Source organism: Cylas formicarius, unplaced genomic scaffold (genome assembly GCF_029955315.1).
Source record: "Cylas formicarius isolate icCylForm1 unplaced genomic scaffold, icCylForm1.1 PGA_scaffold_9__14_contigs__length_23061073, whole genome shotgun sequence".
Taxonomy (NCBI): domain Eukaryota; kingdom Metazoa; phylum Arthropoda; class Insecta; order Coleoptera; family Brentidae; genus Cylas; species Cylas formicarius.
In genome coordinates, this window is record NW_026844365.1 from 15737354 (window position 1) to 15763482 (window position 26129).

The 26129-nt window shown below is 33.5% G+C and overlaps 1 protein-coding gene across 4 annotated transcripts in view; it reads right to left on the bottom strand.

Annotated features, from left to right (window-relative positions):
• Positions 1-1661: 1661 nt before the first annotated feature.
• LOC132707056 (protein bric-a-brac 1-like) overlaps positions 1662-26129 on the bottom strand; it is a 491329-nt gene continuing 466861 nt past the window's right edge. For 2 of the 4 annotated variants that reach the window (XM_060678705.1, XM_060678703.1), the window contains 5 exons: positions 13854-14129; positions 9846-9994; positions 9654-9788; positions 9303-9591; positions 1662-7524 (listed from right to left, as the gene is read on the bottom strand). In XM_060678705.1, coding sequence (XP_060534688.1) covers positions 7325-7524; positions 9303-9591; positions 9654-9788; positions 9846-9994; positions 13854-14129 — 1049 coding nt within the window. In that variant the 3' untranslated portion in view covers positions 1662-7324. Of the gene's footprint in view, positions 7525-9302; positions 9592-9653; positions 9789-9845; positions 9995-13853; positions 14133-26129 lie in introns of all 4 variants that reach the window. The other 2 variants (XM_060678702.1, XM_060678704.1) reach the window with 2 other exon arrangements.

Below are 26129 nucleotides of genomic sequence, written 5' to 3' on the forward strand. Positions count from 1 at the left end.
TTCAAGGTACATTCCAGGTTGTCCAGAAAATATTGTAGCTGCAATGTTTAATGATGGTTTGCGAAATTAAATTATATTCAAATTTACTTCCTCTCGTCTATAGATGGCGTCCTTGTGTCCAAGCTCTTCAAAGCTAAGTTTAAAGCTAATTTACTTCAAATATTAAGATGATTTGATCTAAAAAACCTGTATGTGTTATAATTCAATCTTAATGTATAGTTAAAATCATAAAATTGAATGATTTAATTCTACCAAGCAAAAATGGAAGCGTTACCAAAAATATACTTTTTGGCTTCTCCAAACAATATTTTCATAACTTTAAATTACCTTAATTATCCTGTTCATTAATAGCTCCGTATTTTTAGTTGCAATAACATTTCTGTGCATATTTTCTCTAATTTAATAGTTAGGGTTGGTTAGTGCGTATGTTGATGAATGTTTATTCATATATCAAGAATGTATTTAAAATAAACAATGTAATAACTAAAACTAAACACTGGATATATTTTTAAATTAAGAAGAGGCATACAAATAATTTCAATTTTCTAATGACCGCCATATTGTATTTTTTTAGATTTGATTAGGCGGTTTTTATTATCTATTTTAAATGATTAATATTAAAGAACTTTGACTTTAATAAAAGGTAATATCAACATATATCGTAAACCTCTTAACGAACTCAGAAAATGTTTTTTTTTTCTTGGTTTCTAAACTAAATAAACTAAATTAACTCCCTAATTTCGTCACCAGTAGTTCTGCAATTTCGAGGTACATTCCAGGTTGTCCAGAAAATATTGTAGCTGCAATGTTTAATGATGGTTTGCGAAATTAAATTATATTCAAATTTATTTCCTCTCGTCTATAGATGGCGTCCTTGTTTCAAAGCTATTCAAAGCTAAGTTTAAAGCTAATTTACTTCAAATATTAAGATAATTTCATCTAAAAAACCTGTATGTGTTATAATTCAATCTTAATGTATAGTTAAAATCATAAAATTGAAAGATTTAATTCTACCAAGCAAAAATTGCGAAAGCGTTACCAAAAATATACTTTTTGACTTCTCCAAACAATATTTTCATAACTTTAAATTACCTTAATTATCCTGTTCATTAATAGCTCCGTATTTTTAGAGGCAATAACATTTCTGTGCATATTTTCTCTAATTTAATAGTTAGGGTTGGTTAGTGTGTATGTTGATGAATGTTTATTCATATATCAAGAATGTATTCAAGATAAACAATGTGATAACTAAAACTAAACACTGCAAATATCTGCACTACAAAGTATCGAGTAAAATTTTGATTGAATAATTTAAGTGTCCAAGAACATCTCGGAGAACATCTTGAATATTCCAGAGGAATTCCATGTAATTATAGGAGGAATTTCTTTCCTCTGTGGTGTACCCTCCGGTTTTATTAGGTATAGTTTAAGCTATAAATTACTCTATCTACTATCTATACCTAATTGTTTATTACAGAAATTTAGGGTCAGATATCCTGTCGACAAAGTTGACTGTTCACTCTCAAAGTGTTTTTTCCAACATTGTATCCACTGGTCTTTTATATTTTTTTTTTGTAATAATAAACTATTAGGGAGGGAAATAAAAAACCAATTTAAATTTTTATATTTTACAATTTATTTAAATATTATACCATACAGACAATAAAATCATATGTGCACAATCAAGGTAAAGAAGAAGAAATTAACTTGATCAGGAGCAAGGTTCAACAGTAACCAACGAATAGACGAGGGTAATAAGAAAATAAATGCACATATCAATGTATACACAGTGTCTTAAAAGAAACTGATCAGTTTTTAGTTTTTAAGCGTTTATAAATGAAGTAACATTTGAACAACACAGTTGTCGTTGACAATGCAATCAAATTTGACGAGATGCGCTTTAAGACACTTAGTACATAAATGCATATAAATAAGTGGTAGACATTTGCATCATATAATCAGACTGTCTCTAATGAGTAGCACAAACTTTGTTCCTTTTTAATAATATTGCATACTATAGACGCTATCGTATTTTTTTTTAGGTAAACGCTAGGTATATGTCATATTTCAACTAACATCGAACTATAGTTATTTTTTTTTAAATATAGTATACATTAAAATAAAGCTTTGTCCTGATTTTTTTCATGGTGGTGAATAAGTAGCCTAAAAATGCCAATCGTACATCACTTGTTTTTCGCTTAATGTTAGTACTTTTAAGTATATAAAGTTAAATATATTATACAGGGGAGATATGAAAAAGAACATGCCGAACGGGGTCGTACCATTTTTCTAAATCAAAAGTCCCAACGGAAACGTTTTAACGCGTAACTTGTCCAAATATCAATTTTTTTGTATAAAATAGATGACGTGAGTGGTCAAATTTTGGAAGGCACTTACTACATTATTTTTTGAACACATTTAAGCCTAGTTGTCAAACTATACCGGCCGTTTCAAATTCGACTCTTACTATTGGGTTCTCAGAAACTGTAGCTTAAACTAGGGTAAATCCAGGCATATAGGATAGGATATATTTTTAAATTAAGAAGAGACATACAAATAATTTTAATTTTCTAATGACCGCCATATTGTATTTTTTTAGATTTGATTAGGCTGTTTTTATTATCTATTTTAAATGATTAATATTAAAGAACTTTGACTTTAATAAAAGGTAATATCAACATATATCCTAAACCTCTTAAGTATTAAGCCACAGGGTTTTAAAATTTTAAAGAAAAAATGACTTTATCAGAATTTTCTTTTCATTCTGTGTACATATTTTAATCATTACGAAGTTTTTTATGGTTTTACATTCGTACGAGATTTGTACTGAACAGTTTTGATGAAAAAAATGGTAGGCTTTTTCTAACAAGTAAAATGATTTTTGGAGTTCTCATTTTTGGAGCAAATTCAACCAAAAAAAAAACCATTTTTTTAACAATTGTTATATGAGATTTTTGTTGAAATTTGGTACTATACCTGAAGACGTGACGAAAAATAAACAACTTTCTCCAGTGATATCCACGTAGGTGTACTAATGAATGTTTCAATAGAAAAAATTAGTATAAAAAATATATACCTCAAAAATCAAGAGGTTCGTTTAGCTTTTCTTCCTAGAATCACTTTAAATATGAAAAATATACTTATGAAGAAAAACGACACGTCAGAAAACTGGCAAAGTAAAATCAAATGTTGTCCTTTTTGAGAAGCCCTGTATGTCTTGTCTTATCTTTTCCAAGATCCCAACGGCGGGGGTCGAATTTGGAACACCCATTATAGTGAATTATAAATAGAGCAGCGAATATTTATACTCGTCCCGTTTTACTAAAAGACAAATATAAGTACTAGCCACGGGTTTACATATTAGAACGTTTACCAAAAAGAGTCCCAGACTAGCACTAAACACTCTTACCAACATAAATGTTTAACTTGCAAAGGCCACTTTTTTTCGAAAAATATACATTATCACGAGTAGCACTAAAACCGATAAACCAAATGGCAAACCCCGAGTCGGCAGGAAGGCATTCTGAATAATTTTAATTTAATATATTTCCTCTCTACATTTACAATGATTTTATATAAATTTTGTACATTATTTTCATATTCCTAAACCCTAAAACGAATCACAAAAATATTCATTTATAACCGCCGTTAGCGAAACAGTTTTGCAGCGGTGGTGGAATTAGTGTGGTAGTTTTTCGCGCCGTCCATATTGTATACCTTAATATAACGAAGACTTTCTAAATTTTGTATCACCTTTTTAATGAATAACGCAAGGCGCAAATATTTTAATATAACGTCATCCGGGGTCAACTCTCACGCGTACAAGAACCATAAAATTTTGTTCGGAGGGAAGGGCCTTTAAATACGAGCAAAATTTTTATGGTTATCTCGAAATTGTCAGCTACTTTTGACAAACAAAATGTAGATGTCGCTTTTAACATATCGTATATATATATAAACTATGGGCTTACGTTATATGTAATATGTTCTCGTCAGCATTGTAAATAAATTATACAAGTCTTTCATAAGTTAATACCGCGAGCACTAAACACACTCTCGTTTATTTTATTTTTTTTTGTACATGCACAACACCTAGGAGTCACTATTTTTAGTCCATACTACGTAATAATTGGTTTTTCCTTTTAACATATTATACATTTGGCAATGCAAAAATGTTGACCACGAAAGAATTCTTAGCTTTATCGGTTTTCGAAGTAGAGGAAGCTTAAAAAAAAACACGAGTTCTCCGGCATGGATTTTAAAGATTCGAAATTGTTTTGATTAACGTCGCTATGTACACGAAAGTTAACTGGTTCCTTTACACAGCACGTCAGACGTGCAAAGTGTAAAAAAAAGATGCGAAACAATTTTAGAGCAACCACTGCGAGTACACAGGTTTTCAGATTCCTAGAATTTGACCAAAACTGACCAATTCATTTTAAACTAGTACAAAATACTTAAATTTTTGTTTGCCAGTAAAAAAGAAAGATAGTGAAACAAAAAAAAACATTATAAGCAAACAATAATAATAATAATAGAATAATTTTTGGTAACGTTTTTATTCTCTGCTGATGTTCCCCTTACTTGTAATTGAACAAAATTATGACAAGCTTAGCCAATTTTTTTTTTTTGACTTCTCGAAAAATACATTATATTCCAAAAATCTGTTTATGCAGAGTTAAAAAGTTTAAAGTCTTTTCCAGTAAAAAGTATTTCGTCTTTTCTTCGAATAATATAAAACTTGGCATGTTCTACAAAAAAATGTTGAATATCTAGAATTATTTTACCAGTAATGATAAGAAAAATATTCAGTTAAGCATTTTTAATTGGAAATCATGCAAACTTGTAGAAGATTTCACCGAAATCTTTCAAATGTCATCGGGTGTTTGGAAGTTGAGAGTTCATTTATTACTGTTCTAAAATAAACCTGCCGTCAAGATAGTCGAGTTTCGATCGATGTTGCTCCGAATTAAACCGCTATGTTAAGCACAATTTTCATATGTACGAAAAACACTGGCGTAGCAAAAAATTCATCGCGCATGCCACACGGACCTCACTGGTGCAAACTAATCCTTTTAACACGCATTTTGAAAGATTTTTTGGGTCAAAATATATTAAGTGATTTAAGTGTCTTTCACGCGTACGTTTATTTGTAGAAATATGTGCTGTCAGAATCTTGGTCGAATTATGAAAGCAGTTGGATTGACTCGAAATTTTGAAACAGACCATTTAGATACCGTTAGAATGAATTCAATAAAGAATTATAATAAGGATTTCGCAGTGTTTTCCCCAAACTTTCGCATAAAATCGTCGACGTTTGATTCGAGACACGCCTTCCTCTTCTTCCTGACAAGTTACCGAAACGTATGTCGTAAATAAATAAAAATAAAAAACTGACCGACAGCCAGTGCTGCTACATAAATACTGCGGATCACTGACCATACTAAAAATAAGTTACAAACTCTTATGTTAAACTAAAAACAAAATAGGAATAGTCCGTCGGGTATTGCACAGAAAAATAAACAAAGTTACAACGTCTTTGCTGTGACAACGGTTTTCGTTTGTATCCTAATGCAAAAAAATATCGCGGGGAGTCACAAAACCGCCGGCGGGGGTAGTTTTGAAAAAAAAAAGGACTCTAGTGGCAGATTGTCTTTGGGAATGTGACGGCGGAGTATTGCTAGCACTTTTCACATTTCGCCGATAAATTGAAAAAAAAAAAATGAAACAACGCAACCGCAACCTTACTACTTACAGTCGATAATAAAACGTCCGATTCGAATTTTGAATTTGGAACATTAGCATACAAATATACACAACAGTCTTTTAAAATAGAACTGGCCGAAATACTTTGGCTTCCTAGATAAAATATTTTTTCTATTTTATTTTTTAAATTAAAGGTTATTCCCGTTATACATGTAAAAAAAGTTTTACCTCCTGGATATTTGAAGTCCCTTTATGGTTACTTTTTAAAATGACCTTCATACCATACAGCTACTCCCAAAAGTGTTAAAAATATATTTAACATGCAAATTTTTGTACGCCTTTTAATTATTAAAGGCCAGTTTTGAAGAAAAACTTTTACTAGTATTAATTAAAAAAAAAGTATGATAAAAAAGTTATTGTTTTGTTTTGTATTTCAAAAAGGTTTTTGTTGCCTAAATGTTAAGGTTTTTTAAATAATTTCAGTTTTGTCGCAATGTAATCCAATTTTAATTTATCAAATACACGGAAGAATTTAAATTTTGTGAACGAAAGTTGTAGTACAGTGTACTAATAGATCATGTCTTATATCCCAAATATTATCTTGCCAATAGTGTCGATTACCTATCGAATAGTCGAATAGTCTGATAGCTAACTCTAATTTCGGTTTTTAAACTTCCTGTATCATGAAGCAATTTTTGAGTGTCATTTTACAATTTTGAAAAAGGTAGATTGAAAATTAAAACTGGCCCTCCGATCCTAGACCTAACACCGCCAGATAGATTTCTTTTTATGGGGAAACATAAAAAGAATTGTTTACAACATTCTTACAACTACACCAGATTCTAATATGAAAATACGTATTAGACACGCTTTTAACACTGTACGTTCGCAAATCTCGTTCAGAGTTGCCAATAAGAAGAATATATGTGTCTAAATTTTTATTTTACTTTCAGTTGGTTTTGAAGTAAAATTTTTAAAAATCTACCGTATAATTATTATTATCCGTGTTATTTTTTTAAATAAAATTGAAGTATCAGAGAGAAAATACCTAAATTATACTTCAATAAGCTTAAGAGCTTAAGGCAATTTAAAAGAATGTAAGAATACAGAAAAGTGACATTCGGTTAAAATGAATATGCCAACTAAAATTGTTAGATTAAAATAAATTTTGACCCAGCCTGTATGAATCTTGTTTAGTTTCGAGGTATAAAATATTAAGTGACATATTGACAAGCTTTAAATTATTTAAAACATTTACTCGTAGAATAAAAAAATGTACTTTTAAAAAATACAAGTTTGATACTTTTAACACTTTTGGGACAATCGGTATAGCAGAAAAATAATTTTTAAAAGTTATCACAATCGGACTTCACACTTCCCCGACCTAAAACTTTTTGAAGACCTTGTACAGCCTGAATAACCACGCATAAAAGTCGTGTCCGAAATATCACACCTTACAGTAAAATTTGTCAATTTTTTCCCGTAACAGTTCGCGAAAATAACACAAAAATGGAAAAAAATAACCGAAAGGGAGGTTTTCTTCTTTCCGTTTTTTTTTTTTAACTAACCAATTTATTTATCACATGACGTGTTCGAAGCGGTAGTTTGTTGCCGGGTCTTATTCGCCGCGGCATTCCGTCATGGGTTCCATTTTGATGGGCGCCATTCCGTCCTTGGGTCGCGGCGTGGTCGAGTGGAGGGGCTTCACCAGGTCGTCGATGTCTTCCTGGAAGAGATTCTCGGGCCGGGGAGACGTGAAGGACCGCGCGGGTTTGTACGTCATCCCCGACACGCCTATGCCTACGTCCATACTATTTCCTGAAACCGAAAGTATCGAAGTTAACCTAGCTATAATAATAGAAAACGCTATTATCTTTCTTATCTAATTTATCTCATAACAAAATAAAATTCGAAAATTTGAACCACTTATGTGATTTTTGTATTATTTATTTATTTTATTTAGTATTGTTCATAAAGTGCCGTAATTAACGTAATTAACCCCTATATATTACTTAGACACACAGAGGATTTTCACCTAGAGGCATGGAGGCAGTTTGGTTTTTACATGCTCACTGAGTTACGGATAACGTATGTAATTATTGCAAACAACATTATAAACCATCTTACAGATACACAGTGATAGTTATTGAATAAGCACCAAAAGTAACTAATCAAAACTACAAAAGAACACCACCGCACAGAGATCGTTTTATTTTAGCAATTAATAAATGAAAAAAACAATGTTCAAAATAAATAAATGTATGCTGTTATATTAAAGAGTATGCCTTTTTTGCTGAAACGGGGCGGACACGAAAACATTTGAAATATTAATGAACAATAATTATTGACTTTAGTTTTTGTGATCTTTGTTACGTGTTCTTCACTTTTTCTTTACTCCCGTCTGTAAAATACCTCATTACGCACCGATCTAGCGTGCGGGAAACGTCACTCGTTGCCCACGGATCCGAGCCACTTCGAACATTTCCGGGATTTCACTGCACGGGTTTGGGAGCAATCGGATGTTTTCGGAGATTTTACCGCACGGTTTGAATTTTGACGTTTATTAATTCTGACGGTCATGTCAGTGAATATACTCGTGTTGTTTTGCGAAAATGCACCCAAAAACTAACGGTCGTAGAAAAAGTATATTATGCAACACGTTTACCGCACTTGTTGCATAATATACTATTAAATATGGGTAAGCAGTGTAGAAAGAAAATGACTCAAGGTGCGTCATAGTATGAGATGAGTATAGAGCATCATCGGCCCTCATTTCATTTAATAACTATATGGTGGAAACAGCACTTTAAGGTAGTTGTGTTAATTTGCTCAATGCCCAATCTATGAAAATGTTGAAATTGTGTATTAATTATTCGATGATACACCTGCACGTATAACTATTCAAGTTGTAGTCAGTCATTGAAAAATGCCGATGATTAGGGAAATTTTCGGTATTTTCTTTTTCGAGAACTTGTGATATTGTAAAAAGTAAAAATTTTTTGAAAGGCTTGGAAAAAGGCTCTTACACTGGTAAGTTTATTTCGTGATTTGAAGTGTAGGAATTTGTTGCCGTGATGTACAAGTTTCGTGGTAAAAATCGATGGAGGATGATTTACAATGTTAGATAAAATGATACAGACCGACGACTAGACATGAATCTAAATCCTTTTGTAATATCAGTAGTAGGAGAAGTAGCGAGACCGTAAAATCATTTTTTTTTTCGCACTTGAACCTCTATGAATGGTGACAACTCGTGGTAACTTGGCATCATGACTGATTTTATTCTTTCGTGAAGATAGCAAAGCCTTGAAACTATTTTTCTCAAATATTAAGATGAAAACGTTACGACAAGAATTTTCGCTCGATTTATAGATTCTTTCGTTAAATTATAAGATACTATTTCAATAACACCCCGTATAAAATATATGGCATTACATAAAAGCCATCATCTAAAGGTTTTACTGATAATATAACTAAAAATAATATCTAAAAAAATTCCATTATCTATCTTTTTTTTTTCAAATTTTTAGTTATTATTATCTCGTAGTAATCATTATCTCGCAAGAGATACCCATTCTATGAGCTAAGGCACTGACCTATATTCATGTTAATTGCCGGTTCCATACTGCTAGACACAGTGAGCCCGAGTGGAGAAGATATCGGACTCTCCATGGCGGATTCACTCGGACTTATCCTCAGGTCTTGTATGCTCCCAGCCGGGCTGCCCATGTTCCGCATGGAAGCGAGGTGGCTCATGCTCATGGGTGGGGCGCCGTTGCTCGGCAACGTCATGTTGCCGCAGTGTCCAGCTAGTGCTAACGAGTTAACTAGACTCGCGACTGGGTTAGTATCATGCGCGGAGCTCTGGTTGTGGGCAGCGGCAACCTATAACACGATTACGATTAATCCGAATCAAAGAAGAGACATTGAGATGCGATTAGACTTACCATGCTGCACATTTGTTGTCGTAGTCCTTGGGCCACCGCGGCCACTGCTGCTGCGGCAGCAGCCCCTGGCGACACATTGGGATCTGAACCGTTGCTACATGAATTGTTTGGATAACTCTGAATGGTGACTCCGTCCTGACAGCAGAGCTCATGTTAGAAACAATTACGAGATTAAAAGCACTGTGGACTTACGTGTAGCCTGGGGTAAGGTAAATGCGGCTCTTCTTTGATTTGATGGGAATCCCTGAATACTACGGCTCTTATGACACCTCTAATGTGTTCGTCTGGCCACACGCCTAGAAGAATCCTTTGGGGCCGACCTCTGCCTTTCGGCCTCAGATCTGTTTAAGAGAAAAGATTTTGTTGTCAAAATGACTTATGATTAATTGTGTTAGTGGTTTGAGATTTTGAGTATGGTACCCGATTGTGTTGATGCCATAATTTCAGAATTAAGAAGCGACAACATTCATGTTAAATTATTTCAAAAATAGAAGATATAAGCAGATAGAGAATAAAAAGAAATTGGCGGGTTTATATATTTAAAATTTTCCTGTCAAACCATAGGTGATAGGTCAAATAGGTTTAAAATAAAAGGTAACATCGAACTAATTATTTGGTTTGCGGAAATGCAGATAAAGAAAATGCAAAAAAATCGTAGTAGCAGTTTATTTAAAGAAAAAAAAAGTCAAGAATCCGGAAAGATCTTTTTTTGAGACACTTGGAGAGACTTAAATTCCGCGCGTCTGGGACGAAGAAATAACCAAATAGAGAATAATAAAGGAATAAAAAAAGATTGGGTATAAAATAGGGCCAATGAAATTATCAGAGGATTGCGAAAATTGAAAAAAAAACTGACCAAAACTAACACCAGTAGAAATGTAAACATAAGAAATGTATATTTAAAAATAAGACAGAGTAAGTAACAAATATGAATGAAACGAATGGAAAGGCTGTTGGAATAATTAAATACAGAGTGCTGGAAAACTAAAATTTTTTAAATCAATATTTTCATTTTTAACAGAATCGTACTTGCAAACTCGCCTGAATATGCGAACACAAATAATAGTGAACAATAAAAACACAAAATTTACTTTAAACAGGAGAAAGTGAAATGCGAACGAAACAGGATAAAATAACAGGATGACTTATAATGTTAGGATATAAAATTAATTATATTAATATACAGTAAAAAAAAGAACAATCGACAATAATTAGAGGTGGTACTAAGAGTGTGAGTAAATAATAGTGAACAATAGAAACACAAAGAGTAGAAATAACAAAGGATCGGTGAAATAAAAATTAAAAAACAAAAAATCAACACTAGTACAAATACAAGGTTTCTAGATTCGCTTCTCTATACAGGGATCTCTGCTCCTATTATACTTGAAGCAAAGATTAAACGGAGAAAGTTCTAGAGGAAACTTAGTGCATTTGATAGCCGGATTCAGATTTACGATCCGTCAATTGGGTTTGTTAAATATCGGCGAAAAAATGAAAATGGCGGATTTCTTTTTTCGCCGGTAAATCCAAAACGGTTAAATTGACAGTTGTCAACATTATTCAGACACTATTTTAAGGTGAGTCAGATAGTGTGCATGTATCAATCGTCTTTTGTTACCTCGCAAACCACCTTAACTTTCATTTTATAATTTATTTATCGATTTTTGAAAAGAGTCTAATATTTCCAGTTCAGTGATGTCTCGCAAGTGTACCAAAGAGTCTATCACACTTCGGATAGTTAGGTCTTAATTATTTTATAAGTAGGCCAGGCATAAAAAAAATCATAAACGCATTGAATTTTCAATAGAACATGAACTAAAGAGCGATTTCTCAACAACAGATGTTCTGGGCAAATTATCAACTGTGTGTTAAAAAAAGTCAGAAATTTCGTCGTTAATTTAATTAAAACACTTGAATAACCTACAAGTTCGATACAAATTGCAAAAGTAAATCGCTACAGAAACAATTCACAAGTAGTGTAATGTAATAGTTATTAAATACATATTTGAATTGGCATCGAGACATTTGTGGCAATTAGTGACTGTAAGCTCGGGACGATCAAATTCATAAACCTTATTTTTTGTGTGACCCCAGAGGAACAAATCCAAGAGCGAAAGGTCGGGGGATCTAGGAGGCCAAGATATTCGACCTCTTGAATAGTGTTGTGAGCCGGATATCAATCCTGTTAAAGCCAGGTTCGTCTAAGCTCATCTTCGGTTAGAGTAGGTAGTAAAGCAGTCACAATTTGGTTTGATAATTGGTAATTCATTATAGGTGCTCAATTAAAAATGGTAATTAAATATCAATAATCTCAGACTAAAGGTTAATTCGAAATCTAGTCTTTAGACGTATCTCGCGAGGGTTTTCCACAGCCCAATGATGAGTGTTGTGCTTATACATGATTTAAAAAATCATGATTTCCATTGCATTTATACCACATACCGCATTCGTCTTTGAAAATCAGTTTCATTAACTAAAATATTTCTAAATTGGATTTTATGAGGCTGCCATCGTTCAGAATACTTCTCCAAATACGGAGGTAATGACGGCGTTTCTGTGTGACTGCAAGTACAACGCTCAAATGTCAAATTTTTCTTCACTGGAATAGGGAATACCGACTATTTTGAATAGGTTTCAACAATTTGTTACATTTTATTGAGAGAATGCGCTCAACTCAGATACTTTCAATTATTTAACGCCAAAGTCCTCAAAGTCCTTAGATGAAAAAAGGTAACAAATAAATCGTGGTCTACTTATAAAATAATTAAGACGTAACTTTACGAAGTGTTATAGTAGTAATTTTTCAAAGAAACTTCGACAGGCTACCGTAATACTTTTTATGAAACTTTTGGATTCCACCTGCGTCGGTTTTTGTTGAGTCGAACTAGCTAACGTTTCGCCAATCATCCTGTTGGCTTCTTCAGAGCTTGACTGAAACTGGCTTCCATTTTTTCTTACATTCAAAATATCACTGACAACATATCAAAAGTATTAAAGAAATATAACGTCAAAACCAGATTTACCACTTGTCGAAAAATCTCAGAACATCTTCGATTCAAAGACAAAATACCATTTCAACTAGAACATGAAAGACAACAGAGAACATATAAGACAAATAATTCACAACATTCACAAAACGGGACATAAAATTTTATTCGATAAAACTAAAATTATGTATGTATGTAATGAATTCTTCTACCAACCAAAAATCCGACAGTCTATAGAAATCTATAAGCAACCTAACAATCTTAACCGCGACTCAGGTCTGTCACTAATCAGGGAATCAGTCATCCGAAACGGTGTTTATGCCCCTCATTTAGCTCCGCCCCCCTCAAACAATATAAAAGCAGATACAAAAGATATAGAGTAAAATACGAGCCAGTGTCGGTCAAGCTCTGAAGAAGCCAACAGGATGATTGGCGAAACGTTAGCTAGTTCGACGCGCAGGAGGAATCCAAAAGTTTTAGAAAAATGTGATAATAGTATGCAACAACTGCGGTGAAGGACATTTGACTCACGAGTTTATTTGATACTAGCTGAGCGCAGCGAGTGACTTGAAAAGTTTATCCAACGTGTTGCATAAACATTTTTTTCTACAACCGTTAGTTTTTGGGTATATTTTCGCAAAACAACACGAATACATTCACTGACAGGTCGTTAGAATTGACAAACGTCAAAATTCAAGGCATGGGAAAACATCCGATTGCTAACAAACCCGTGCGGTAAAATCCCGGAAATGTCGGAAGTGGTTCGGATCCGTGGGAAACGAAACTGACTTGAAAAAGTGTTTATGGCTACCATAAGAAAAATGAAAATTAATTAGGGTTGCGGGATAACAAAAGATGATGAGACATGTCTTAAAAAAGTTTCCGAATAATGTCACATTTTGACAGCTGTTAATTTAATCGTTTTCGATTTACTGGAGAAAAACGAAAATCGACATTTTAGGTTTATCGCCGATGTTTCCCAAACAAATTGGCCGGTAATCAAATGCACTAAATTTCCTCTAATATTTTCCGCATTTCATAAGTGCTGTAGGTATAATAGCGGGGATTCCTGCATAGAGAGGCGAATCTGGGATATATTGTATAAATATAGGAAAAGTATACTTAAAAATTACGAAAAATAATAAATTTAGAGTTTAATTTTTGAGTAAGTAATTGTAAGATCTTTTATTTTATAAAAATAGCAGAATCGTACTTGTAAACTCACCTGATCCTCCGTCAGCCGATGGCCCTAGCATATTGTGAACGCGGTTTGCGTACAACACGAACGTGGGGTAGGGTATGTCGTATTTCCTAGCGGCCTGGGACAGTGACAAGCCTTCCTTTAAAACGGAAAATATCGCTTCGGCCATGGTCTCGGGTCTCCACGACTTCAACGGGCCCCTTTCCCGGAACCTTAAGTTATGGACGAGGCTCTGGTTGGTATTCCAACATTTCTGCCACATCGATTGCAACTGGTACTGGTAGCTGTCTGCTAGAAGAAAAACGGAAAAATATTCATATTAGTTCCGGACCCCTTTTTTTGTTTTCACATTAGATTTAGATTAGGAGCGTATAGTCTTCGCGACGAGTTCAAAGTGACGTCATCGACAGTTACTCTTTGAGTTGAGTTTAAGTCAATTTTTGTTTGTCACGTTTATTTTTAATATAAAACAAAAGCACGTGCTATAAACAAAATATCTGTTTATGTGATGACTAATATAAATTTTAAAAGATAATTATTTAAATTATGGCCACATGACGTCACATTAAACTTATTGTACAATTACTATACTTTTAGTTTGAACATGTTTTTTAAAATATAAAATGTGCAACGTCTTTGTATCAATTTCTCTTATTCCAGAGAAGTGCAGGTTATATTTTTACACCCTACCTACAAGATCACCTATACAAGATTTGTGTTTTTTCGTTTTAACGTTAAAAGTTTTCGGACGAATATGTAAAAAGGACTGGTAAACGTCGAATTTTGATAAGTGTAAATACGCATTTTACATTCCTTTACACAAAGCAAAAATGTGAGATTGTCAATCTGATGATGATTTCTTCTAAAATTATCGTTGTTTTCCTGCCTGAAATTTATTGATGATCGCTGTCAAATTAAAATAACTAAAACATTCAGTTATTCTTGAATTCAATGAAATTAGATTCGAGATGAGTAACAAATGTCATCATTTGCTATTATTAACATTTTTTTAAAATTTGAACTTCCATATTTTTAAAGCGAATGAAATCAGAAAAGAGATCTATAATGATAGAAAATAATATACCCCTAAAATTCATAAAAAACGTAAAACTTTCGCATTTATACTTTTTTTTTTAATTTTTCAAGGATGACCTTTCGTGGGTAAGGTGTAGGTAAAATATACGAGAAAAATCGTTTATCGGTATATTTTATTAATTTTGAGTTTTGGGTTGTTTTATTATTCAATATTAAGTAAACAAGTGTATAACCTTTGATAATATAATTAATTATTTTTTTGCAGAGTACTAGAAATACATTATTACGGAGTAAATTTAATAACTTAATAATGGATAGTGTCACAATAAATGGTAACAGACGCCTGAAAAGAAAAGTTTCATTATTTAGACCATTGTTGCTACATTTTAAGATTCGTATCGCGAAATAGGTTGGGCAACGTTTAGATGCATATAGTTAAAAATGTCCCCGCGGCGTAAATCGCTAGCGAATGTCTTTTTGTTTTTATCGCAAACAATAATTATTTGTTACATATCAGATGTTTATCGCCGGTTTGTGGTCGTAGGTGGCAATAAATCACGGCGCAATAGCAATGACTCTTTTTTTATTTAAAATATTACCAACGTTATGAAAACGCATGAAATATTGGGTCGTTGTTTAAATAATAAAAATGCCTAGCGGTGTGATTTCAAATCAGATAGACGTGGCGACTGTATTTTTTCCTTATTATTGCTGACAATAAGTTGATTTTTATGATAATATAACTCAGTGCCCGAGAAAAACAACCTCAAAGTTGAAAACGTGCTTTGTGGCGAAACAATTATTTTTGACGAGATTAAAAAATGTAGTCTCTTACATATAAAAAAAAATGTTAGGTCTGGTTGTTGGAAATTGTAGAGGAAGAAAATTGCAATGGGAAATTACAGATTTTCGGTTTTTCCCGGATATCATCGAATCTAATCAGAATTTGCTCCATTTTGAAAAGGTTTTATATTAAACACCAAAATAGGCAATTATGCCTCTATTTAACCGTTTCTTCGTTTCTAAGATCCCAATATTTGGGACAACCTGTACAGAGTGATCACTTAAGGATAGCCAGCGGTCATTTCTCCAAGATTTAGAAAAAAAAATCGAAGAGAAATCGCTATGAATTACTTCTAGATGTGTTAGGGGGTGTAATTCTTCTGGTCTCTAAAAAATGTTTTTTCTTAAAAAAATACCAGTATAGTTGGGGGAAAAATCGTGTGAAATATCTTTGAAGATATGACCGCTGACTACCTTTAACTGATTACCCTGTGATCCCTCGTTAAATGGTACTGTTCTAAGTTGTCCATCATCAGATTATTTTTACAATACAGCTTATTTTTGTGCGTTTTTTTAATAAATTTATTAACACACTCTTTTGTTTGCTCTAACCATTTTTTGTATTCGAATGTGCTGTTGCTGTTATGGGGGTAGTTATAAAATATAAAGAAAAACATGAAAAAATAGTTTTTTTAATACAATTTTGTGCAATTGTCAACGGTGGCGGTTTACCAACTCACCAGCTGCTTGTACTACCAGACTTAGTGATACTTTTGGTATTTTGATACCTAATTATACCTCATTATTTGTTATGTTTGCTTAAATTGAGGTTACTGAGTTGATTTAAGCTACTTTATCAACTTTCTTAATTACCAAACTGACCACACAAATAAAATGCTGAAAATAGGAATAAATAAATTATTTGTTGCTGAAAGTTAAATTTACTTAAACAATATATTGATCTTCTTCTCTCGTCGCAAAGATGTTTTTGGATTATGACTCTTTTTTTTTTAAATCATTTACGTCGGTGACTAACTTAAATAGTTGTGTCGAATGTGGTTTATTGCATTGAACAGGTGTCATTTCCAATGGTTTTCGCATCCAGATATTGGATTAGTTATTGAAAATGATTGGTCAAGGTGTTTTTGAAACCATTTGGAGACTTTACTGCCACTATATAATTTTTTCTGGTTTTGAAGATGGTTTTGTATTTTTTTATAAGCAGTCTTAAGAGATATCTCGACTTTATCCGCTGCGTTTTTCTATATGACGGGCATTATTAATAAACAACAAAAATAAACTAAAGCAAAATTATTTTTTCCCAACTTGGACACGAGTCCCGACAATGTAGCAACAAAATCTATAATTACGTGTAAAAAATAATATGTATTACCGTGTTTAAGTGAGCAACCTGCAACATAAACAAAAACAAAATATTGCAATGAATTAATAACGTTCAACGGAAATGCCTGTAGGTATAATATAACATATAATCGAAGGGAATAGAGGGACAGGACTGCTAGCTTTGGTTAAAAGAAAATTAGCTAGCAACTATGTCGACGGGACTTCTGCAACTGGTAAAACAAAATACTGGTATAACTTCATGGATCTTTATTGATTAACATTTTCTTTCGAAAAAAAAAACAGAAAATTACATATGGAATTGCTTAGGACTAAAGCTCAAAGGAAGAAAATTACAAGCGACAAAAATGATGGAAAAATAAAAAATGAAAATAACTAATTCTAAATTAAAATACGATGTACAGGGGGAGCCACGCCGGCGGTATAGCGTCAAAAGTAAAGAAATTCGCGATAAGGCAAGTGGTACAAAAAGTCGCGGTCGCGCGCTCGTTAGCATCGCCCTGTACAAAAACGGAATCACAAACTACAACTGAGTATCCGACGGTGTGCTAAACTCAATAACAGTGTCGTAAAACTGAGACGTAAAAGGTCGCTTAATATCTAAATATTGTATTGCTTTTCTAATCAACAATATGTTTAAGCGTATCGCTCTTAAGATATTACATATATTTCAGTATTGCTTTGTTGAACGCATGGTGAAAGATTTGTACGCACGCTGGACTACATATTACTCAAGTACACTGTGGTCGATGATTATTATGTGTGGCTTTTGTTAGGCCTGTATAAATGGAGATTAACAAAACATGTTCCCGAGCCATAGGAAAACGGTTTTCTCAATCTCTGAGATCGAGCCAAGCATGCGTACCAAAATTTTCAAACTCGGGCGTACAATTTGACGTAAAAATGGCGCATAGTTTTCCGGGTTATTAATCAAACGTAACAATTCCCAGCGGCGGGTACGAACATCATCCTAATGAAGTTATTAAAAGGAATGCCCCTCATCGCTAACCTATAATCTTTGTAATGCTCTATCAGCATTTGACAAGGTGATAATTACCAAAGTGACAAAAACAAGCGTACATCGCATGTTCCAACAGAATTAACGTCATGCGAAGCGGTAATAACTTCATTTAGTAAAAATGGCGCCGATCCATAAGACTGTAACCGATAAACAGTGTGAGTTGATAATATTAAAAGTTTTCGGCATGGAAGAAGATCGCCAACTCCAGATCAGACTTGAAAATACTAATATAGGAAGTATTTTATACAATGCGTTTCAGAATTCGGTACAACTATTGGGCATATTGGTCAGGCAAGAACAAGCAAATCTGGTTTTCATATAAGTGTCCTAACGTGCTCCGTTTTCGAGACACGGGGTGTCAAGGGCTATAGATAAAAATCGTTTTTTATTAGCTACTCAAAAATCTTTGGACTGATATTGCCAAAGCTTGGCAAACTTATTCCTCGTCATAAGCGTCTTTATTTTATTATTATTCGTTTCAGTGGCGTCCGATGGGGCGATTTAATTGATGTTTATAGGTAAAATCATGTTACGCTACTGACATTTTGAAAATTTATAATTTTTTTAAATCGAGCAATCAAAAATGAAACTTTTTGGTTCCTTTCGGTTTTTTGTATCAAGATAAAAATTTTAATAAATCGACAAAACCAATTTTTTATTAATTACCGATTTAAATGAAAAAAAAATAAATCTTCAAACATCTGTGCCGCCATGATATTATCTATAAATACCCTTTCACTTGTATCTTGAAAACAAAGCGCACTTGTTGATGTGAAAAACAGACTTATTTTGGCTGATAAATATAATCTTAAAATCTTTGTATTGAATTATCACCCTGCCTAGTAGACGCTATTTGGAAACTTTTTTACGAAAGTACAGGGTTAAGGTCCAAACGATATTATGTCAAACGAATTCAAATATGTATGTTTGTAAATTAAAGAAGTTACAAAAACATATTCTATTCGAATCACCCGATGATAAAAACATTTTCCAAAGCTATCAAGTTATTTAAGCAGAGTTGAAAGTATCATCTAAAATAGCGTATATAAAGTTTTACAGAGCTTTTTTAAAAGCGAATAATCGAAATACTATCTTTAGTATTTGGTTTTCCACACGATTGTGAATCACCTAACTTAATTTTTGAAAATACCCTGGCGAATTCTTATATCGATATTAGGAGATTCCGTGACACATACAACTTCAACATTCTAGGCTAATTAAACACGTCCGTATCAAAAAATATATGATATATACAAAACTACTCTTAAGTGTAACAATATAGCAAATATGAAATCGAATATGATACAAAAACTTAACGAGGATAAAATTTTTAGGATGGGAATATCATTTATTCGATAAGAGCACTTTTGTCGGGAAAACTTTTGTTTTGAGCACCCTTGTATATGCTACGGATAGGCCTACGACTAACACAAGTAAAAATGGAATGTCCGCGCTTAATGAAATCTTGATTGCCGTTTGGGTTATTAAGTAGGCAAAACGTTTGCCGTTTGTCGAATTCCCAAGTGAACGTTCGGCGACAGTCTCACCGTTATTAATATAATAAAGAAAAACGCGGAATAAAGTGACGTCATTGCTTTGTTAAATAAATTAGTGCTGTTTGCAATTTGCGATACGTTTCTAACGACTTGTATTAAAGACGCATGTATAAATGAGAATACATCAACCGTCTCCGTTGGAAAATAGCCTGCCGCTTGATACACCGCGATTAAATAAAATTGAAACGATCAACAGCGAGTTGTATTGTCGCCGATTTTCAATGATTTATCGAGAATTTGCTCAGAATTGAAGATGAAGATGAAACGATTTTTGTAGAAAAATTTAGAAATCAAAATCTAAAAATTAACGGACTTGTACTTAGAATTATTGGGATTTAATGTAGATAAACAGCAATCTACCACTATTTATGAAAGATTTGATTATGAATAATTTAACGAGGTACTCGAGAGAAAATATTTTTTTAGAATTCGTAGTACGAAAAAAAAATAAGTTAGTAACTAAATATTACAAAAATACGAATTACGATTTGTCGAAGATTAACAGAGATTTACCAACATTTATTTATTCTATGTCTTTCTCAACAATTTAGCTAAGATTTTAAAAGGATATATTTATTTTGAGAGAAATGATTCAACAAATATTACATATTTGTTACTTTAATCAAGAAATAATTGTTGTGTTTGCCACGATTTAGTTTTTTGAAAGCATTTTGAAAGCATTTTGAAAGCATCATTTTTTAGTGAATTGGTGACAAACTAATTTTACTTTACCGTAACTCGAAGCAAAAACGGTGATTTACCTTCATTTATTGAACGAATGCGTCAGTTTTTAGTTAAAAATTTTAAAGCATATTTTGTTTGTTGAATATTATATATCTACAAGTTTAACCAAGGGACAAGAGCCGTCATTTATTGAAGATTTTCCATGATTTACCAACAGGATATTTTTTTGAGAAAGAGTGATTCGACAAATATTATATATTTGTCCCTTTAATCACGAAATAATTGTGATGATTTATCGAAGATTAGTATGGATTTACCACGATTTATTGAAGATTTATCAACTATCAACGGCGTAGTTTTTGAAAGCAGTTTGAAAACATCATTTTTTGGTGAATTAGGGAGCGAAACAAATATTACTTATCCGCAACTCTAACCACAGAACAGTGATTTACCATCATTTATTGAACGAATGCGTCAATTTTTAGTTAAAAAATTTAAAATATAATTTTTTTGTTCAATATTATATATCTATAAGTCTAACCAAGGGACAAGAACCATCATTTATTGAAGATTTGCAGGGATTTACCATAATTTATCCAAGATTTATTTACGAATATAGCGAGGATTTGGAAAGGTTTTTAAATAATTTGTTTACCTGTTGCGCTTGCGCTTGATTCTCTGTTTAAGACTAACGTAATTTACGGATCATATTTGATTCCAGTGTTATTTTGTTCTGGACTACTCTGTACATATTAAAGCAGGTGTATTGTGTGTGGACTGCGTGCGAATAAAGTCGAATATTCCCACGATTTTTTTCCGTAAAATTCGTTACAAATTGTAATTTACCTCCCGCTGTTTGATGAATGACAAAACCATTTCGCGGAAATGCGATGGATTTCTTTAGGACTGCAACCGGATTTATTCCTATGCTACAAATTGTATGTAATTTGATCAGTCGAATCGTCTTAACATGAGAAAGATACACAACTTAATTATTAAGTTATGGTAATGAACAAATATCGTTTTAAGAATTAATATCACTTCAACAATTGTTTTATACAGACTGGAAGTCTAGTATAATGTGCGTGTTTGTCACATTACAAAGGGGTTCCTTTGAAACTATTGTTAAGATAAAAAGGAAAGTAACTCATTTTGTGGGTGTCGTGTGTCGTCGGGAAATTCGAAAAACGCAAAACCAAAATTTCACCGGCAACTAAATAATTATTACTTACAACGTAAACTAAAAATGCAAACTATCATAGCGAAAGAAAATTAATTTTATTATACAAAAAAAGGCCGTTTAAAAGGAATGGTTGAAATTGGCAGAATTGAGAGATCCGTTATTACTGTTGTTGATGTTGTTCTCGTAATACAGGGAGACTATGCTGTGCTTTTTGCAAAACGCCCACCACCACCGGAATCCCGACAAACCGGTGAACATAAATTCAGGATCTCTCATCCTCCTCAACTTTTCCACGAAATACAAGACCTCCTTCAACGATTTTTTCGTCCTTCGATTGTAAGCGGACACGGATACGTCGCAGCAAAACTCCAAAACCGCCGCTTCCTCGGTCAAATTGAGGCCCGCCTCCTCCAACACGGCCATCCTTTTCGATTTGCCCAGGATGTTGTCGTACAGGGTACCCTTCGGGATACCGAATCGTGCGGACGCCTGCGTGAAACGCATTTTCTGCGTGACGACCGCTTCGATCGCTTCTTTCAGCTGGTCTTGGGTCCACGTTGGCGTTTTGAGCTTTAATAGTGACGGGTAGTCTGGTGGTGGGGATAAAAGAAATATGGTTTTGTTAAATATGTCGAGAGTCCGTCAACGCGGGATGGTTGAAATTTGAATTGAAACGGACAGGCAAACGAAAAAACTAAACAAAACTAATATCGTTAATGCGAAAACCAATATCGCAATAAAACAATAATAAATTTTAGTACTTTTTATAAAACTTCTGGGTTCCTCTTACGTCGGTTTTTGTTGAATCGAACTAGCTAACGTTTCGCCAATCATCCTGTTGGCTTCTTCAAACCTTGACTGAAACTGGCTCGCATAAACACCGTCTCGGATGACTGATTTCCATATTGGTGACAGGTAAAGACCTGAGTCGCGGTTAAAATTGTTAGGTTTTTTATTTCGTTGGCAAAAGAATTGATTACATGCAAGAATTTTAGTTTTATCGAATAAAATTTTATGTCCGGTTTCGTGATTGTGTTCGGCAACTGCTGATGAGTTTATTTGTCTTAGTATTAATGCTCTTTCATGTTCTTTGAGCCTAGTTCATATTTTTCGTCCGGCCTCTGCAATGTACTCTCTGCCGCATATGCACGGAATGCTGTGAACTTCTGGCATCTCAGATGGAATTTTGTCTTTGACGGATCGAAGATGTTGAGAGATTTTTGGACAAGTGGTAAATCTGATTTTGACGTTAAGCAAGGACAACAGTGGCACGTGTGGCATTGCTTTCGGGTTCATTCCTATTGGAAGGTTATGGTGAAGTGTATTATTAGAGAAAAGAGCAAAGGTAAGGCGTTTTAATTCTGGATTCAGTGACTCCGGCTGAGATAGTTTTCCGTTTCTGTAAACAAGAGAATTGATAACCGATGATTTTTGGGCCTGATGGTGATGTGACAATGCATTAAGGTATCGATCTGTGTGCGTAGGTTTTCTGTAAAGACAATGAACCTATGATGAGAGCAGAGGTAATGTGTTTTATTTTGGATTCGTACATCCTAACATATATAACATAACAATCCCCCATTCTTAGATATTCTTATCAATAGAAAATCAGAATTAACAGTCAAGCTCTCAAGAAGCCCACGGGATGATTGGTGAAACGTTAGCTAGTTCGACTCAGCAAAAACCGACGCAGGAAATATAAAGTATAATAAATAAAAGTATTACAGTAGCCTGTGGAAGTTTCTTTGAACAATTAACAAATTTTAGATAATTCTCCAACGCATGATCATAGAACATGAGAGATCAAGTAAATAAATTCTTCAATCAGCGACCAAAAACTGGGGAACGTGTAAACGGGAGCACGATTACAAAGGCGACTGACTCCTAGAGGGTCGACCCCCCATCGCGAGAAGGCGCTGCTATCTATAAAAGCGAGACACTGCTGCTTGTTCGGATGATCGTGTCGCGAAAATAAAGACAGGAATATAAATAATAGACGTTACATAAACTATTAGTACTTTGTAGTGAATAGCAGGGTGTATAGAACCATTTTGACCGTTTCAGCTTTGTCAAACCTTCGCTGACTACAATATCATCGGTCCCAACTATGATTTCTATCACTTTTTTTCACATGGTTTAGAAGTTGGAAATAAAAGTTTTCTTCGACAGCAGCTTTCCTTAACTTTTCATTGTGGAGTACTAAACATAAATTTTGTACGCAATATTTTTGAATTGTTGTCCTATGGTGACTTCTCAGGCTAATAAAACACGAGATGATTTTGCTTGCAATAATCGTCGGTATCTTGGTTGGGTTGTTGAGCCTACTTTTAAGATAACTATGTTGTCGAAATTGGAAATCGTCTTTCAGCTGCATTGAAGCCAATAGCGCTAGACTGTTGAAACCAAAGGTTCTTAATGTCTATTTTCCAAATGATTTCACAATAGTCTGTGATCAGATCATCTACCATTATTGTTTCCTAGAGTTTTAAATGAAATGAATGACCGGCTTCGAAGAATTGTGTATTAGGTTTTTCTTCGTGTTGTCAAATAAAGTTAGTTACATTCTACAGAACCAGTGCCTCCTGATTATATATGATTATTACTTTGAAAAAACTCGCACAAAGATTTTACGGGAGTTTGGTCAGGATAGCAGTATTGTGTTGATACAAAAATTTTATGGACCGCTTTATAAAATATGGATTTAGTCTGGAAAAGCATAAATGTAAAGCCCTATTACTGGAAGCGATGAAATTGTAAGTAAAAAACAGTACCGAAGAGAGCAGAAGAAAATCGTTTATCTTTATGATACGTGGATAGTACCAAAAACCAAAATATAACCAAAGCTCTCCAAGCATTCACGGCAGGTCTGGTAATGGGTCTTAAGGAGAAAGGAAGAGACTAATAATAGTTGGAAGCGAAGATTATTTTGGAATGGATTATTGTTTTGGATTAGCAGTTATGGATAACGCAAGCTATCATTCACTATGCATCATCATCATCATCTGGGAGAAAACAAGAAATTGTCAACTGGTTAAATCTCCAATAATATTGAATTGATAATCTGGTAACGAAGAACCTATTAGATATTACCTGCACTCGATAAAAAGAACGGCAATAAAATGGATGCCAAACAATGAAAGCTCTTATGAGTATACTCTTTTCTGGAATAGCGTATAGACCTTGTCAATTTTTGTGTTGTAGGGTGAAAATATTACAATTTTAATAACTTTCTAGATGTTTTGTTGAAACGGCCTTTAGGCATCAAGTATTGTTTGATGTAGATTTACTAATTTGTTGACCAGTGGCATCTGTAAAGGATACAAGAGTTCGTGGAAATAAAAAGTGGTTTCGGTAATAATACGACATACATTTAGCGTAAATAACTCGGGCAACTCGAAGCGAGCAACGAAACAAATCGCTGTTCGGAATCACTATGAAGTATTTTTGTAAATAGGAATATAAATAACCGAAATGCAGGGCACGACAACGTCTGTCGGGCTAGAAAATTGCAAAAAAGTACCTTTAACTTGACATTATATATTTCCCATGCACGGGTCCCAGATATATGGGTGCGTATAAATAATAGGTCCGCGCTAGATTCCGTTAAAAATACTCGAAAATTATGAGATTGTGTCTTGGAATACGGGAATATATATCGTTGTTTTGCTGTTTGGCTGCGGATATGAGAAAAGTTTCGCCCAGCTCAAAAAATAACCGGCGATTTTTCAACGAGACCGTTCTCGCGATAACCTCCGAATTTTTCGAAAATTGGTTATCTTTCGGCTACGATAAAGACTCGATAGAGAAGAAAGCGCGACACTCGGAAGCTGACGATGTGAATAGGCCTTTCGGAACTTTAGTTGCGTTTTCTTCCCGTGAAATCTAATAGAATCGCTTTGATTAAAAAGTTTATAACCTGTCGATTCTCATAAATGCGCTAAACAAAAAGAGGAAATTTAAAAGTAGATTGATCTGATAATGTAGCGCGTTTGTGATTTTGTTGTAGCTGTGTCCTACAAAATTTATTTCTTGTTAAATTAAAATTCTTATATTGATATCGAAGGATTTATCTCCGACAAAATGGGTCGTATGTCCCATTATTCATGTGTGGATAGAAAAGTCATGGCTGATATCCCCTAACTCTTTTATTCAAATTTTACAGGCGCCCTCATTGTTAGTCCGTTTTAGAGGGCCAAAAAAAATTAATGGTACAGAAGTAGTTCAAGCAGTTTATTAAAAGTTTCAATTTAAATACCAAATAATTTAGGTACAATATTTTTATTTATGTTGCATTACTTGCTAAAACCTGAAATAACTCCAAAACCAGTATTTTTTCACCATTAAACCTACCTTTACGGCAAAATATCATATAAAATAAGCGCAGTAAGTAAAATAAGCGACGCTCCTGTACTAAATATCAATATTTTGTTAGCAGCCAATGGTCCAACCAAAGGTATTATTTTAGTATTATTTGGATAGTTTGAAAGGTTTCAGAAATAAAAAAACCGAGACATGTTTATTTAATTTAACCAAACTAAGGTTTTTTTTTTGATATTCTATTCACCAAAGCCTAAGTTTGGTTAACAGCAAATGTGTTTTCCTACGTGGTGTTTTAGAAAACATTAATTATTCAGCCAAAATGGAATGAGATAGGAACATGGACG